Raw genomic sequence first — 18487 nt, 5'->3', positions numbered from 1 at the left:
GTATTCCCAGGAAACGATTCAGAAGAGGAGATGATTTTTCAACCAAATGAGATCCTCTGGTCCTGTGTGTCAGACCATGGCCAATAGAATGAGCAGCTGCCATGGACGTCTCAACTTAAATACGGTACAGTCAAGGGAGGAGAGCAAGGTGGCCTGACCATCTTCCCGTGAGGTACAGGCAAAGAGACACCAAAGTCACTCTGTTCTCAACAGTTTGTCTCTCTCTCTGGAGTCAAATGTTCGATTCCATTTGTTCTAGCAGGAAGTGGTGAATCATGTCAAAAGTGGGACGATCTTTTATATCCCTGCTCCAACATTTCAGCATCAGGTCAAACACAGGGTTAGGACACAGAGGAGTCTGGGAGAGATAGATCTGAAAGGAAGAAAGTTACAACTACTCAGTGTTTTTTCATAAAAGAACCGAACCTTTACTAAATTAACGCCAACAGGACAGTTTCATTCCAGGTTTACAAGACACAGCCATCATGCAGTGTTTGAAACCCGTTAAGCGTGAGTCTGGCAGCGAGGTCTGGATGGAGCTTTGACGCCATCTCAAATGGCGCTGCGGACACTTTGCCAACTTGTTTGATGAGCTGGTCACAAACAGTCCTTTGTCCCCCAGGAAACACAAATGCTTCAAAGAGATTTGTCTTCCAAGTGACAGCGAAACACAAACCAAAACCAAAATTTACCACAATAAAATCCAAATACTTTCACTCACCGTAGACAACCCATGAGGCTTTCTAAGCATCGTGACAGCTTGTTAGCAGAGACAGAAAAAACACCTTTTAGAGCTTATCTACAACAGCTTGGCAGAATTTTTTTCCCCCTCTCATTTCAATACACATCTTTCAGGCTCTTCACTTAATCATTAGTATTTGGGAGACAGTGAGTAAAACCTCCCATCATTTTACATCCCTTAATCCTTCCACTTGTTTGGTGCTAAAGGTGAATTTTGGGAGAACAGCAAACTGTTTCTGAACTGGCACTCCACTTTTCTGGGTATAGCAATCCTCAGTACTGAGGAACTGGATTGTCCTGCATCATCCCTGGTAGCTATTGAAGGCAGCAGGAGCAGAGGGCACAGTCCTGCCTGGGAGTTAGCAAGAGAGGGCAGAATGACACAGAAAAGTCCTTCAGCAACTAGAGATGGCCCAAGGCTTCTCGGCATACATGGCGGTGACATTACAGGCAGTATCGTATCCCTGGGAACTACCAACTCCTCCTTCCCCACCTCAGTAAGTGCTGCTTTGTCTTGCAGAAAAAACACCAGTGGGAGAGATCTGACAAAGGAAAAGAGCAAAAGGATTGTGTAGGAGAGCCCAGAACAGCTAAGGAGGACAGGGGAGATTGAAATAAAAGTGGTTCATAATGAGGAAGAAGCACTAGACAGGGCCAAGAGATTCTTCCAGTGGGACTCCAAGAGAGGAAAGCCAGTGCCACGAGCCTAGATAAAGGGGAAGAGAGGTGGGACACACTTGAGAAGATGAGTAACAGAAGCAGAGAGTTCTGCAGACAATCTAAGGGCAGCAGAAAGGCCCTGGGGAGATCCACCTGGATGTGACCAGGTCAAGTGAAGGACGGAGGGGTCACCTTTGCTTTCTTACCTGCCTGCCCTGGCTCCGGAAGAACTCTCCTGTGTTCTCGATGACTTGCTCATCTGAAAGGAGGCTGTAAGGTTGCTCCTTACACAGTATGAACATCTCCCAGAGGGTGACCCCAAATGCCCAGACATCACTGGCTGTGGTGAACTTGCCCTGTGAACAGAAAGGATGTTGTAAGCCCGGGGGCTCACGGTGCACATTCAGCAAAAACCCTTTCAGTCTACACCCTCCGCAGCTCAACACAAGGACGCAGAATTCATACCTGGGAAAATGGTCTCAAAGAGCCAGCAGAGCAGGTGACCTGCTCTCAGCAGGCACAGAAGGACTGAGGTCTGACACGGCTGCTTTGTGGGGCAGGAGCAGCACGTCTGTGGGACCCAGGGGACAGCTCTAAGAAGGTGCAGTTTTCACTGGGGCAAACCTCTGGAAACAGGGAGCAAGTCTCAGAGAAAGCCAGAGACTATTGTACCCCCTGAGAAAGTCTGTATTTGCAGCAGCAGGAAAATGGACTGTGGCAGGGGGGCTGATAGCTGCTGCCTACCTCCACCAGAAATTTAGCAGTGCAACACAGAAAAGCCTTTGAACAGGAAGCAAAGCCCTCGGGGTGAAAGCAGAGCTGAAGCAGACTCCAGACTTAGAGAAAGGCCAAGATTAATTTTGATCTTTGCACATGTAAGAAGTTGGTGACAGTCTGCTTGCTGTCCCTGTTTTCTGTCTTCAAAAAATGCGCCCAAACTGGCCATGTTTGGAACAATGTGTCTCTGAAGTAAAAAGCAGCTAAAGATTGCTCAGAAAATAACAGAAAACAATTTGGGGCTGGAGGGCCTGTGTGGGCAGAAAATATCCAAGACTCGGATTGCCCCGGCTTATCTGGCAACCCTAGCAGTCTGTCAATGTTTGGAAGATGTTCACACAAGGGACATGGCAGTGACTTATGGTTTAGATGCAGTTGTAACCAGGAAGACAGGGTGAATTTAGCCTTTATATCAGCCTTTATAGGAGAGGTAATTACAATTTTTCTGGGTATGCAGAGAGCATGTTGTAAGGAAGTATAACCAGGTGATCTCACCAACTAGTTTGAGAAAGAAATATTGGGCTGAATATTAAGGAACTGCCTCCAGACTGGATGTGTTTGGGCTGTTGAACTATCTCCTAAGGCAAGACAGCAGGACCCTTAAACACAAAACAAAACCCCAACCTCAAAACCAGACTTGGCACTTGAAACTCGTGAAGTTTTGTCCCTGCCCCTCTCAGCTTCCCAGCTGGTGAAATAAGACAGAAAGGCGACTTCCTTAGAACTCCAGCAGGAATCCTGAATGCCAGGCACAGAACAGAAATCAGGCCCCAGATGCCATCCGGGGGGATGTGACCTGGACAAACTCGAGAAGTGGTCCCATGTGACCTTCATGAGGTTCAACAAGGCCAAGTGCAAGGCCCTGAACCTGGGTCAGGGCAACCCCTGGTATCGATACAGGCTGGGGATGAAGGGATTGAGAGCAGCCCTGCCGAGAGGGACTTGGGGTACGTGGTGATAAGAGCTGGCAACGTGCGCTCACAGCCCAGAAAGCCAACCACATCCTGGGCTGCATCAGGAGCAGCGTGGCCAGCAGGGCGAGGGAGGGGATTCTGCCCCTCTGCTCTGCTCAGACCCCACCTGCAGGGCTGCGTCCAGCTCTGGGGCCCTCAGCATAAGAAGGACATGGACCTGCTCGAGCGGGTCCAGAGGAGGCCACAAAAATGATCAGACGGATGGAGCAGCTCCCCTGTGAGGACAGGCTGGGAGAGTTGGGGTTGTTCAGCCTGGAGAAGAGAAGGCTCCGGGGAGACCTTAGAGCGGCCTTCAGTGCTGAAAGGGGGCTGCAGGGAAGGTGGGGAGGGACTGTCAGGGAGGGCAGCGGTAGGACAAGGGGTAACAGTTTTAAACTCAAACGTGGTACATTCAGACTAGATACAAGGAAGACGTTTTTTATGAGGGTGGTGCAACACTGGCTGCCCAAAGAGGTGGCAGATGCCCCATCCCTGGGAACATTCAAGGCCAGGTTGGACAGGGCTCAGAGCAAGCTGATCTAGTTGAAGATGTCCCTGCTCATCGCAGGGGGGTTGGACTACATGACCTTTAAAGGTCCCTTCCCACCCAAACGACTATGTTGCCATGACTTGTACTGTATTTGCAAGAACACCCTCCTTTCCCAGGATATGAGTTATGTCCAACGCATCCTAATGACCTTCTCACCGGGGGCCACCTGTAGCACACATTTTGATGCTAGAAGGACCTTTACACACACACGTGTTACTGTTTTGGGGGCACTCAGAGGAATGGAGAGACAATGGTTTCGTTCAGTCCCTACCAGGAGGATGCTTTCCCAGGCCATCCAACGAATGGGCAGCACGGCTCTTCCCTGGATACGGTAGTAATCGCCACTGTAAAGATTCCTGCTCATGCCAAAGTCTGCAATCTTGATGGTGTGGTTGTTCCCCACCAAGCAGTTGCGAGTTGCCAGATCTCTGTGCACAAAATTCAGAGATGCTAAATACTTCATTCCCGAGGCAATCTGGGTGGCCATGTACAGCAGGTTAGAGTAGCTGCATGAAAAGACAGCATAACAGAAGGGGAAGGAAAAAAAAAAAAATCAATAGAGTTCCCCACACTCAACTTTTTCTTGCATTTGATGTGTTAAAAGTGACCTGTTTTATTTTCTGCCATATCAGTGAAACTAAACTGTCTAGTTTCAGGGCACTAACACCCCCACCTGGCAGGCTAAGCCAAGCTCCTGAGCTGATGAAGCAAGAACAGACAAGCCGTCCATGAAATTCAGGGCCCTTAGAATTTGACATCCTTAGGTTTTTCATATCAAGCGTTAGTCTCAAGATTTTCAAAGAGTTTATGCATCCAAGCACCAACTTTTTGCAGAGACATATGAAAAATTAAGCTGTACAATCTCAGAACTTCCTATCTTAAAAACCACTTAGCTGGGGATTTCAAACACTGCCACTACATTAATATAAGCAAGTCACTTAACATTCAAGAGAGCTTACTTTGTTTTTACATACATTTAATATTACTGAGAATACAAATAGATGTGTTTTCCATCTAATAATTTAAATTCCCCCATTAGCAAAATGAAGATAATATTAATCAAGCTGCATGACACACAGTTTGGACCATCTGACTTTCAGTATTCTTCACACACTACTGTTCTGTGATGCTCGGCTTGTTTCCCGCTGTGCATGCTCAAATGCTTCACACGACCAAGCATCTATCACAAGAAATCTAATAACCTGTTTGCAGTCAGCATTTCTCTGATAAAGGTCAGAAAAAGAAAGTCTTAAGTCTCCTCCTCGTTGTGTTCTGGTGGCAAGGAGCAAAGCACTACCATGTCATCTAAATTACAATAACGTAACACATCTAACAATAACAGATCCAACCTATCCATTCTAATCAACAGCTCAGCTATCACTGCCGTGACTCGGAGGCAGCCCCTCACCCCGGCAGAGCACTGGCAGGAGGGGCTGGGCACCACTTCCCTCCCAGCCTTTCAGCACGGCGAGCGGAACTCCGCTCGGTGACACTTGGCCCAGTCCCACAGTCAGCTCGATGCTTCTCCTGACCTGGGAGGACCTGCTGTGCCCACAGAGAAGGAACTCCGCCACTCACTGTTAACCTGGTGGTTGGCTTTTCGCACAGGACTGGGCACAGCCTCCACGATCCTGCGCTCTCCCTTCCCCCCGCCGCAGGTACATCCCTGTCTGGGGCCGTTGCTCTTCCCATTCAAGAAGCCCAGTCTCTCCTGTCCCACCTGCACCCCAGCAGGGTCCCGCCAGCAGCTACCTTTTGGCTCCCTGCCCCTCTGCTCAGCAAGCTCTGCAGGGCTCAACGGTGCAGCTCTGCATACAGAAGGGTAGGACGCTTCTCAGACACTTCTCAGCAGACATCTTGATAATTTGCTAGATAGCCAGCGAGACAGCAGGGAGATGCATTTTAAACACCAAAGAGCCATAAGGATTTAAAAACGTGTGACCTCTGCAGGAAAGGGCTGGTCACCACCTTTGGTGCACCAAACACTGGGCCTGAGACAGGTGGGATGGTTGGGCCTTGTCACGTCAATGAGACACCCCCAGGCACTGGCAGAGAGAAGCTGCGCTCTTTGGCAGGGGGTTCATTTCACTCTCAGCAAACAACTCCCATATAGACAGATACGTGAGCTAGTCATACCGGCTGCCTTTCATGGGAAACTGCATCTGGCTGGAAGGGACAAAAGGAGAGGCTGAAGGATCAGCTGGAGAGAAAGAAAAACTAGAGGTAGAGCCAAGTAATGGAAACCAAGCAAGAATAACATGAGTGACAGTGCTGAAGTCAGACGAGAGGTGAGGAAGAGACAAAGAAGAAAGGACAGTTTGAGGCTTTGGCCAGGAAAAAAAAGCCACAAGTCTAAAGGTGAAAGCTGCAGGAAGAGCAGGAGACTGGAGAGAGCTGGAATGTGTTTCTTCTCAGATGCAAATCCTCTCCCATCCTACAGTTCCTAGTGTGCCGTGACCACAGGATGCCAGTTTAACAATCCCTGACAGGACTACTGACCACTGCCAGCTACTGGCAGAAACACTGGTGTTGTCTTGACTTGGTAAGATCCAGCCATCTCCTGTCCAGTCCATCAACAGAACTGGCTCTGCCTAACTGCCTAGCTCTTGAACTACAAATAAATCTAATCCTTTAGGGAGGTATATGCCAAAGGCTGAGCAATGCAGCAACTTCTGACCACTGCAGGTTTATCGAGCAGAATATGTCAGTCCTACACACAACTCCCCTCTGAGGAAAGGATTTCTGCAATGGTAGAGATGCTTTTACATTAGATTTAATCCTTTCATAGAGGAGAGAGGTAGGTGCCACCACTGATACAAAATGGTTTCCTTTGCCAAATATTCTCTTTCTGTTGGCTGCTGAAATCTATCCTTAGTGAAGCTTCACATTCAACTTCCCCCATGTAATATTTTTTAGCCATCCAGAGAACATATGAACCTTCTTAAAAGCCTAAGAGACATTCTTGATTTTCATCCCAAAATCCTTGCTGAAATGCAACTGGCTTCCCATACTAATGGAGTATCTGATGCAAGCCCACGAACACAAACAGATGGTCACATCAGTAAACAATACATCCAAGATGGTCACCATGACCAGAACAGCCCACAGTCAGGGACACTTCACGGGAACACAGACCTCCAGAGGCCTCAAGAACAACCTCCCACGCAAAGCAGGACTAGTGTCCACACATCTGCCGTTGCAATGGCCAGGCTGGAGGAAGGTCACTGCCTGGAAGGCAGGGCAGATGAAACTGGTAGCTCTGTATTGTTGATTTGTCCCAAAGATGGGCAGCTCCTCTTACCTGACACAGGGAATATTGTTTGAAATGGCAAATTTGCTGTAGATCTCCCTCTGTGACAGGAACTGATTGAGGTCTCCATTTTCCATGTACTCTGTTATCATGCACAGTGGGTCATCACGCACACACACCCCCAGAAGCCGGATGATATTTGGGTTCTTCAGCCGTGACATGATCTTGATCTCCTTCAGGAAATCATTTCTTGTAAAACAGAAAACACAGGTTCAAGCCCTAAGCCATTCCTTTGTCCAAGGAAAGCAGAAATGTCACGTAAGAAAATCTCAGTTCAGAGACATTTACATTTCTGCACACAGAAAGTTTGATGTGTTTGTGTTCAACGTTGACCCCTTCCCCAGCAAACAGGATTAACACAGCACTTCAGTTTGACTTTATCTCTGTTCCTATCCCCCACTCCAAGCTTGTGTCCTGTTCCTTACATGAACACACAGAACATACACCAGAGACACGACACGCACTTACAGAAGTCACCAGGGTTAACCTATGTGAAACTTGCTTGGAGAGTATTTGCTTTCCTTCCCAGATGGTCGGCATCGCGGATCCGCTTACCTGGCCGTTTTGTTGACATCTGATCTCAGCATTTTCACTGCTACGAGAACCGGCTGGTGAGTGAATTCTGTAGATGAGACTCCCAGGAATTCCAGCAGGCCATCGGCTTCACAAAGGTGCACCTGCAGGGCAGAAGGCAGAGGCAACGATGAGAGCATACACAGGCAGAAAACCAGAGTAAAACGATGTCACATGGAGGTCACCAGTTTGGTCACTGCTGGCAGAATGACCCAGTGAACGATCTAATGAAGGTGACACTGTTCCGATCAGAAATAGCCCATAGGCTGGCCCTAGATACTGGGCAACACGTGTACATACACCACAGCTCAGGCCGTGGGTGGCAGCCTGACGTGTCCCCAACACACCGAATTTACTGCACGCCTGCAGACGGGTGTAGCAGCCTACCAGGGCAGTCCAATTCACCCAGCAAGTACTGGAGATGTGCAGGAAGGGTACTGTGCCTGGAGCTGTCTGCTGCACTCTGCTCGGGCATGCAAACGGCACGGCTGCAGCAGGGCTGGCAAGTACAGCACATCGCACCAGCCGTACAAGTCCAGAACTGTCCTGCAGCCTGGCTTGGGTCACCACTGAGGAGCATCCAGGAATGACAGACAGCTATCCAAAGTCTTCTAATTCTAGAAAAAAAAAGTGTGCATGTGCATGTGTGTGTCCATGTGAGTGTTATGTGAACACCTCAGCTGTGAATATACCCAGAGACGAATACTGTGATGAGTGCACAGAATTCCAAGTTTCTTTAGATAAATAAATGAATGAAGACATAAAATTACTGCCAGGTATAAGAAGGGGTGACAAGGCACTTGCTTAAGAAGTTATCTGAATGCATATTCAAATGGAGAACTGGGCAAGAGATGCTGGGGTGGGAAAGGAAAAAAGGACTGGAGGAAGGGAGCAGACTGGATGTGTCAGTCAAAGACTTGCAGCAGTGAGGGGAATGTAATGGGAGCTTAATGAATTTTATATGAAGAAAGCAGCAAGAACTTGTGTCACAAGCATGGTGAGGAGAAAAAGGAGACAGCATAGAAAACAGCACAAATCCACAGAACAGAAACAGAAGTACAAAGGTGCTGCTGCAGCTACACGGAGAACGAAACCCGCTGTGGTGAAAGTACAGTCATGAGGACGAGGAATAGCAACGGGAGCCACAGGACCAAGCACATGTATTATAAGCACAGGCAATGTGTCACTGAGTCCAGGGAGTGGATGGTTAGGAGAAAGGAAGGAAAAAGATTGAAAAGGAAGGAAGCTCTGAGTGGAGGGGTGAAAAAAGCAGTGAGCCATATTTCTAGAAGCAAGACTGCACACTAAGCCAGAGCAGAGGAGCAGAGCATATGATGATGACCAGTTTGGCAAAGACTAAGGCGGTGAGAAGGTGAGATGGGAGAATGCGATGCAGCACATTTGCAAAAGTGAGGGGAAGAGCCTGTGATGGGAGGAAAGGACCAGGCTCTGAATCAATCTCCAAGGAAAATGGAGGAGATGAGAGCGCCTGGCTGCTGCTGTTTGACAACACAAAGGAGGAGGAGAGAGCTTTGACAGTTATTAGAAGGACAGGAATGAGAAACCAGAAGCAAAACAATGAGAAAAAAGCCTCTCTGTTTCACTGTTGGAGCACACCTCAAGAGAGGGCAGGATCCAGGCAACAGCAGAAGGGGGTTAATTGATAGCCAGGTGAAGAGGCTGAGCATGTCAGCACCTTCCCAGTACACAGAGTGATCCAGAAAGAAGTGAGGGGGACAAGGAAGGCACTGAGGTAGCCAAGGTGTGCTGTCAGAAGCAAGGGACTATAAAGATGGGCACATCACAGAGGAGGAGGCAGCCAGTGAAGGGCTGCACTTTGCCAAAATGTAGTAGACAGGTAGAATTTAAGGCTGCGAGTGAGCAAAAGCTGGGAAGAACAAAAGAGACAGATGACAGATGTATGTATCATGCTGCCTGAGGCTTCTGACACAAACTGGGGCTTGAGCAAGCAGCAATCCTAGAGACTACATGAGGGCATCACAGTCCTTGGGAAATGTCTGTCTTTGCTTGGGTCAGCATGCAGAGCACCACCAGAACCTCCATCTGTCAATGGAAAGCTGTTCTTACAGCTAGGATCAATCTGTCCTGGCTGGAGTCACTGCTAGAGTTTTCAAACTCACACGGCCTAAAGGCAGGTGAAAGCCATGAGCTGTCCATGGAAGACCATGAAACAGTTTGAATTCCCACCCCTAGGCCTTGTCTATAAGGTCATAAACAGGGATAAAGGCAGTGAACAGTAGAAGTTTGCGAAGTTCATCTGTTGAGAAAGACTCGGGTGGTACCAAGCAGCAGCCTCACAGGTGCAGAATGGGGCTCCCTGAAGCCCATCCTAAGGGACACCAGCTTTCCCCAACAGCAAAGACCTGTATTAAATACAATACAGGTAAGCAGAACCCTCAGCCCACAAGTACAAAGTGGTGCCAGAGAGGCAGCTCAGAAGATTCAGCTCTGCCAGGCATCTCCTTTCCGTTGCAGGAAAAGTGGAAGAGAATGGCCGTACCTCTCCAAACTGTCCTTCTCCCAGCTTCTCTTTGAGTCGTAGCTGCTGCCGCGGGAATTCACCCACCGAGATGTCCTTCTTGGTAAGCGAATCCACAGTGAGGGCTGGCACTGCATACATGTTGTTGCCTGTCACACCTTGCAGGTGGACGATATCTGTTTCAGCGTAGTGAGGGACATTGTTCTGAAAGCCTTGGTGAGGAGTGGACTTGGTCAGGTCGGGCTCAGCATAGTCCCCGCTGCACACTAAGGGGATACCAGAGACAGTCAGACACATGCACTCCCTTAAAACCAGTATGGCCCAGCTTCCACTCCTCTCAATCCTGCAGACCTCTGGGAATCCAGCCTAGCTACACGCGTACTACCTTGTATCAAGGTACACCCAGACGGAAGACTCTGCTTTGTTTTAACCAGGGCTTAAACCAGAACAAGCCACACTTCTGCGGACACCAGAACACCCGTGAGGTACCAGCGAACCCGTGTTGAACAGCCCTGCTCTGTCCAGTTATGAGAGCTGAAGGTCCTGCCCAGACAGGGAGGCATGAGTCTGAAGTGATTTTCTGTTTCTGATTCATCCTAAATACGATCTGTTCCCCTTACCTGGTGCAGGGACGTTGTTTGCAATGTCAGCCTTGCTCTGGATTCCCTTCTGCAACAAGAACTGATCGAGGTTCCCATTTTCCATGCTCTCTGTTAGCATGCTCTGCTACCTCTTATGGCTTATTCACATAAACATCATGGGATAACACCTTATAATTAACTACCTGTACGGTCAGCATGACACAGAACATTTGTTCTGCTTCAGGTTCACATCCTGACTCAATCCAAATCACTCTTCTTGTGTAGTGAAATGCTGGATCTCAGCAACTTGTCAGTGCTTGAGGAAGGCAGCACTGCCCTTCCATTCACTAATCAGCCCTGCCATCACCGAATACAAAATACTGTTCGAAATGTTCCCTTCCAAAATCTCCCCAGGGCCTGGAAGCCAGGGCACCACTGGCGATTCTCTGCTGCATTCCCCTCTGCTTTTTCTAAGGGAATTTCAAAGAGCCCTTGCTGCAAGAAAAGGTGCTAAAGGTCTCCAGCAGCCAGTCTGGACAGCCCAGGAGTGCTGCAGGCAGAGACTCCACTGCCAACAGGCTGATGAGACAAACGATGTGCAATTGCTGCGATTGCTAAAACCAGCTCCTAAAAGATGACCCGGCTAACGTATAAATGCAGTCTCCAAAGAGAACAATAAAAGGCCACCACCCTCTAGTGGGGCTCGTGTTCCATCTGCCAAGGTTACATGCTTAAAAGTTTTAGAGCTCCACAGTATTGTCTTCGGGCTCTGGGTTAGTATTGCATTGCATACGAGTCATTACTTAGACACTGAGAAGCGGCACATTTTAAAATCTGAGAGAATTAATAAAACAAATACGTAACTTCTAGAGACTGATGGTTACATTACCTGAATCCTCTGCACTTTGGGAGAGCTCTGGAAGCTTCTGGAGCAGGGTAGCTGGCTGGTGATATTCCAAATCCAGTGGGAAAGCACGTTCATAGGTGGGATTTGACTGGTGGATCTGGGTCTGGTTGTTGGCAATGGTGTAGCTGTAGAAGGAGAGGCGAACTGTGGCATCCTCCTCCAGGATTCGACGTGGGGCCTGCAAAAGAGAAGGAAAAAAATGCTGAGGCAATACTTGTTAAGTAATGTATTGGCTGCAACCGCAGCAATTTCCAGTAACATCTTGGATAGGGCTGGTATCCCCCCCTGCTGCGAGAACAGAGTTTTAGCTACTCTGTGGAGCTGCGGAAACCCCGAGCTTCCCACAATTCTGAGCACATAAGGGTTAACGCTTAGTACTGAACTATATAAAATAGCCCCACTGTACTACCTTTTCCAACCTTTTTTGTACATATTGCTTCCAAAGAATAATGATGATAATCATCAGGAGCAGAAGAATAATAGCCACAAGGCAGCCCACGAGGATGGAGGTATTGGAGTCATCTGCTTTCTCTCCTATCCAGGTGCTGGTTACAGAAGATGTGGTTTCTGCAATCACAGAGGAATGAAGAAGAATCTGGGAGTTAACAAAGCACAGGTTGTTATCTGGGCTGGCGAACTTCCTGCACGTCCCTTCCCACAGTCTGGAACAGAAAAGATCTTAGGCAGCTTCTTGAGCATCAACACTGGCTGTGTTCAACATTTTGCTCTTATCAGAAGTTCTCACTTTGGAGGCCTGCAGCTAAGAACTGCGCAGAGGACTTCTGCAGTCAAAGGCTGCTCTTAGCATTGGAAGAGATTCCTGCAATGGATCCATACTAGAGCAGTTTTCAGTTTCTCTGGCTGCACACCTTCAGCCCACTTGCTCTGAGGCTGCCTTGGCCAGCTGAGGGAAGAAGGAATAGCTGAGGCTCGGAGGACTGTAAGATGCAGCCCTGTGCATGAGGGCAATAACCAGGCCATAGCTGGAACTCCAGGAATGGAGGGAGAGACCACGTTAAACAGGACGTTACCGTGAAATCCCCCAACACTTGAACCCTTGGCATGGTTAAGTGACAGCAGTCCTTACCCCAGGTTCCCTCAGTAACGTTGCACTCTGTTTCCAGGAGATCCGCCGTGCTTGTGGCTACCGTAACGAAATTAGGGCTCACGCTCTCCATGTCTGCGGAACAGAAGCGAAGCTGTCAGTCCAACCACCAGCCTCCCTGCTCCTGCCAGCGGTCAGCGCAATCCCAACCACCACCCCCTGCCTTCCCAAGCAGGACAGGGCTGAGGCCCACGTGGCAGGTCACAAACGGTGTGAGCAGAGATACTTGTTCACTCAGCACCTCTCAGCACCCCTGCAGGAACGAGCCCCCGTGTTGAGCAGCATGTATGCCCTGACCACAGCAAACTGCCCATGGGTCTAGGACACTTCCTGAGCTTGGCCAGACACAGGGGACTGGAGCAAGAGCTTTTTTTCCATTTTAGCTTGATTATAAGAATCACCATCCCAGGCTAGACCAAGAGTCTGCCGAATCCCACATGTGACAGAGGGTAGCCAGGAGGGGTTGCTATCAGCAAGATGAGCAACAAGCTGCAATCAGAGCATTCCTTCCCAGGAATGTCCTCTCACTATAGCTGACTAGGAAGCTATAGCCAGATCATTTCTCTGTCAATGCTGGTGGTTCACTCTTGTCCATTCTCTTCTAGAGCCTTTTAAAGCACTTCATGGCACTGACTTCTGTGTCATAGTTAAGACTTGAGGAAAAAAACAGTCAGCCTCTTATTTTTCATGATCTGCTAACTTGATCATCATCTGTAGCTATGCTTAAATTATTCACAACAAAATACTTGGTAAACACAAGTAAAAATCAACCCCATAACCAGCAGACAACTGTCTCAAAAAGAAGTGCTCTATAGTCCCATTTTTGTTTGCCCTGGTTGTGCTTCCACGCCTGTGCATCAGTATCAGCCTATAAAGCATCCACTGTAGACTGGACCCTCCTGCCCCTGCATTGTCCTTCCACCCCACAGTGCCCTACACTCCTTTTGACCCCACGTCCTGCACCTCCACAATATCTCTTTCGCTCTCTGTGCTTTGCGAGATCTGCTTGACTGAAGGAATACTCACCCGACTGGAAGGAAATCTCACTCATCATCATCCAGGTGTCAGCAAAGTAGAAGCGGCAAAGTATGGCTTTACCTACACGCTGATTGAGGGGGACAGTCACAAACCTAGCGCTGGGGTTTTTGTCATCTAAGACAGTTGCCACCCCAACAGGTTCAGACTCCCAGTCTGCAATCAGGCGTGGTTTGAACAGACACTCCACCTTCTGGAAGATCTTCACCCCCTTGGAAAACATGTTGTTACAATGCACCTAGGAAGAAGAGAACAGATCAATCAGACAGGAGGAAGATTTACTGAAACCTAAATTAAGCCTCAGGGATTTTCTGTTCATGAAGATTTTCTATTTCTGAGATATCCCTGCATGAATACTCCTAACCCAGGACAGGTGACTTGTTCCAGTACAGCTCAGTACAGTATGCAATGAGAGCACTTGTGCAAAAAGTTACTCTGAAACATCTCTTAACTTTACATGCAAAAGCTATATTAATGGTTAAGTTTTGGCAGGCTCTTCAAAAGGCCCATATGAAAATCAATCAAACCAAGCCTATACTAATCTAAAGCCTCCTGGAGCAATTCTCCCTGAACACATATCCTAAGAGGGAAAAGAAAAACCACACCTGGGCTCTAGCCTCTTTCAGAAAGCCTTCAGCATCTGCAGTCTAAGCTAATTTCTTCCAAAAAAAAAATGGTACAAGCTCAAGAAGATACCCTCTGACATACAGCAGCTCTTCTGCTGTGGTTGCACCTTGAGGACAACTGAGGAACTAAGTTTTAAGAAAACCAGCATGTAAGCCTGCATCCATCAGCCTCTCCTGGCAACTCATCATCAGGTTTCCTTGCTGCAATGGCACCCCTGGTTTAGCTAACGATGCTGGATTTTAAGCTGCGGTCACTATGCTGCCAAGCTAACACCTCACCAAAACAAAGGCATCCTCTCACCTCTGAGTTCAGCTCCACACAGTCCGCTTTCAGACTACGTGGTTTGCAAACTGCTTTCAGGCTGACTTCACACCTCCGTGTTTGGGAGGTTTGTTTCACCTTCCCAAAAGCTGGTGGCAAGTTTCCCCCCAACTGCTCTTGGGCTGCACCCAAACCAAGAGGCTCCAGCACAAAAGTGACATCTCCATCTCCCTGGGTTGGGGCACTGCAGACCCATCAACACCAAACACCCGGCACTCTCCCAGCCCTCCAGCACTTCCAAGGAAGCACGCTTCATGAAGAGGGACAAGGCTTGTAAGGATCCCTTACGCTGTTCCACTGTCTGTCTTCAATGCAAATCTTGCCCTGCGCCTGTTTAAACAAACCAACCTGACAGCTGACGTTCTGCCATGCACTCCTGAAGATCTGGACCACAGTATCTTGGCACTGTGGCTGGCGACCAGGAACCAAAAGGAACAAGGTGACCCTTAAAGTCTTTGGTAAGCCTCAGTCCACTCCATTTTCATAGGCATGGTGGTTCGACCCTCCCTAGCGACTCTCGAAATTATTTCCTAATGACTGTGGACTATTAGCGACTGTGACAGCCACTGTCTCCGAACCAAGCACAGCTCTGAACCCTATTAATTGCTTGGCCTCTGCAAGGTCTTGCAGTAAATAGCACTGAAGCAGTAATGAGGACAACAGGCCTGATGAGCAGTAAAAAGACAAAAGAAGGATATTTGCATATAATTAGGAACAGATGAAGCTTAGACAACATTATTCAATAAGGAGAATAGTCATCTATAACAAGGCAGGAGAGCCCAATGCCTGCAATATACAATTTGTGCCATATTTGGACAGGAGTTGGATATGTCTCCATCTTGGACTGATACAGAGACACTTCCTATTCCAAACACCACCTACTGAACTCCAATTTTATTATATGCAAACCTAAGTAATTTGCAATGCAGTTGCAGTATTTGATAACATTTATTTTTCATACTTTCCTGGATACTGGGTAAGTTCAGAAGATTGGGATAAAGCTAACAGGTATGAAGATACAAGAAAATATTTACAGACTACCTAGCCTGTACAAAATAAATGCAAAGCTGAAACAGGCAACATTCCACAAACAATGAAGAATAATTTATGCTAATCAATACAGCTTCATAATGAAATACTAGAAGTAGCTATTTTTATGAGCTTATGTGTTTGGTTGATCAGGGTGGCTGTGTTTACGTGACAGACTTTTGTAAGGCGTTTGATTTACTCATAACATCTGACTCCAATTAGCAGAGTACAAACTCATGAATTATATTAACCTGATGAAAAATTGTCAACTAGTAAGTCTTATAAATTTTAAGGCACAAATCCTTCTCTGAATGTTTTTGTAACAGGAAAGTATTCCTAGCTCAAGGTTATTTGCTACCTTCTTCAATGATCTGAAAGAGACAGCAGGATCACTAGCAATAAAAGAAATTAAATAAGGGGAAAAAATAAATCAAAGTTTCCTAAAATAAATAGGGGAAAAATAACAAATCAAAATTTCCTAAAATAATCTGAAGTTTTCAGGACTGACTCATTTCAGGGTAGTGAACTTGGGAACAAAACATAAGTGATGCTTTTTGTAGACTGGACTTTTATCCTGAACACTAATAACTTTGAACAGACTTTCAGCATGATACCAAAGTCTTAATGAACACGGGCTCCCTATCCCTTGGCTAGGAGGAGTAATATGATCACAAGATTCATAAACGAAGAAGAACTGTCGAAAAGTAGGAAATTGGTACCATTCTTCTACGCAATTTGATGGAAAGCCCGCATCCAGTTCCAGTTTCTATACCTCCAAAAGAGTACTGGCAACGAAAAAAAAAGGATTGGAAGGTAGCTACAGAAATGACCCTGGATGTCACACAGAAGGCACTGAGAAGTTCAGCCAACTTAGTTTACTGAAGCAAAGATTAAGAGAGTGATTTAATCACAGTGTAGAAGCAGGACAATTTCTGAGAAGGCAGGACTCTGATTTTTGCCAGCGAGCGCAGGCTAAGAGCCAACGGTTGCAAGTTAAAAATAGACAAAATAAAACTAGGGTAAGTAACCACCAAAACAATTTACTTAAGGATGTGGTGGGTTCTCCTTCATTTGAAACCTCTACAAGAAAAGCCACCAATCCTTTTTAAAGGATTCTGCTGTTTACTACAGACTCAAAGTTCAGCTCACCCTTCTCCTGTGTTTAAGTAACTTCCCACAGCACAAGCACAGATTGGAGGCATCCAGAGAAATTTTTGGTCAAAATGGAAGCACAACCACATTCCTTTACTTCAAGGGTCAGGCAGCCCCTAGACAGTAGGTAGCCTACATCCTAAATTCATCTCAGCTGCCTAACCACTGCTTCAGGTGGTTAGACAAATACTGAAAGGAGAGTGTCTGAGCTCTGGAGAGGCAAGCGCTCCCCTGCTTCACCTTTCTACATTGGCAAACTTGGGACATCTGCTCAAATTCTGCCTATGGTGGACTGTGCTGTCAGGCACCTTGTATCCTGCTGCTTTGGGAAAAGGACCCAAAGAAGCAATCTGGAAGACCCAGGCCCAAAAGCCTGCCCCAGGCTTGGAGAGGGACGACGCTGACTACCTTCATGGAGGTGAAGTTCCGTGGTCGGTCAAACTGGAACTCCATTTCAACAGAGCCTGTGCTGAAGCTCTCATTCTTCCAGCCAACATAGTCATAGCCTGGCCACACGCGGTACTGGTGGCTCTGTGTGAAGTCATCCAGTCCCAGCACTCCGTCCGTCAGCTGGCCCAGACCACCGTACAAGTGCCTAGCAAGAGAGAACCAACAGTTAGGCAGAACACCAGCCGGGAGAGCTCAGATGTGAACGCACATGGGTCCTTCACCCAGTACCAGGAAAACATTAGTTTATTTAGTCTCAACCCATCCCGGACAAGAACTCATTCCCTGTTCTTATGCAGCATCACTTTTCTTTTGTTTGGGCTGGGTGTTTACAGTCTTTCACTGCTTGGGAAAAGGCAGAACTTCTTGCATTGACAGCAAAGCCAAGCTACGAGCAGAGTCTCTTGAGAACAAAAACTGAGACTATAGAAAATGACACTGTATGCTCTCCAAACAGAGAGCTTTAATTGCAGCATTTCACCATGGAGCTGCGTGTCCTAGGGGAACCAGCGGGGAAAGTTTTGCAGGCTGGCACAGAAAAGCAGGAAAAAGAGCAGCAAGACCATGGGCAGCTCACCCAACCACAGCCAGTTCTAACTGGGATCACTCCTGGCATTGCTCCTTGTGCAAGAGGAGAGCGTTACTTGGCTCCATTTCCGAGGCTGATCAGACTCTTCACCCAGGACCCTGCCTCATTCCACGTCCTAGCTGAGTGTGCAGAGCCCACTATGCTGTTTCCAGCACTGTGCCAGAGTAGGAAGTGCCAGATGTGATACACTCCTGAGCCCCCGCCTGCTGGGAGCCAGCCCTGGCACGTACCTTGTCCTATAGCAGGAAAAGTGCAAACAGTTTGGCTGTATTTGTGTCTGAACTTGCTCCCTGGACCTGTTTCACTCAGCTGCCTCTAGGCAGTCTTTGTAACCCAGGCTGGGCTGCTACATACACTGAAGCTCTGCAAGTCCATTCCAGGTGAGCCCTCCATCACTAGCATTTGCACAGGTATGCATGCCTTTGAACTCCACAGCAGGATTAACAGCTGGAAGAGGCAGGCTCCTGCCTCCAGGCCAGTCAGGCACCTGACCTAGAGGTTAAGTATCATGAAAGAGTCCTTGCTTAGCACGTGGAGCTTTGTGCCTACATCTGTAGCTCCCTGACACTCCCCAGCAGACCCAGCTTCCTAAGCTAGTGCTGGACAGCCAAAAGCAACACCTACATCTTT

The 18487-nt window shown here is 47.7% G+C and overlaps 1 protein-coding gene across 1 annotated transcript in view; it reads right to left on the bottom strand.

Annotated features, from left to right (window-relative positions):
• Positions 1-232: 232 nt before the first annotated feature.
• The window catches only part of LOC104341373 (discoidin domain-containing receptor 2), a 30985-nt gene continuing 12730 nt past the window's right edge, over positions 233-18487 (bottom strand). Inside the window, exons 6-16 of the mRNA XM_009956822.2 lie at positions 17230-17416; positions 13684-13930; positions 12640-12732; positions 11962-12119; positions 11535-11730; positions 10086-10330; positions 7547-7668; positions 6983-7180; positions 3953-4187; positions 1608-1757; positions 233-373 (exon numbers count right to left, since the gene is read on the bottom strand). Coding sequence (XP_009955124.1) covers positions 233-373; positions 1608-1757; positions 3953-4187; positions 6983-7180; positions 7547-7668; positions 10086-10330; positions 11535-11730; positions 11962-12119; positions 12640-12732; positions 13684-13930; positions 17230-17416 — 1972 coding nt within the window. The remainder of the gene's footprint in view (positions 374-1607; positions 1758-3952; positions 4188-6982; positions 7181-7546; positions 7669-10085; positions 10331-11534; positions 11731-11961; positions 12120-12639; positions 12733-13683; positions 13931-17229; positions 17417-18487) is intronic.

The sequence above is a fragment of the Leptosomus discolor genome, chromosome 19 (assembly GCF_034619465.1).
Source record: "Leptosomus discolor isolate bLepDis1 chromosome 19, bLepDis1.hap2, whole genome shotgun sequence".
Classification (NCBI taxonomy): domain Eukaryota; kingdom Metazoa; phylum Chordata; class Aves; order Leptosomiformes; family Leptosomidae; genus Leptosomus; species Leptosomus discolor.
Note: the sequence above shows the minus strand (reverse complement) of the source record. Positions and strands in the feature narration are given on the sequence as shown.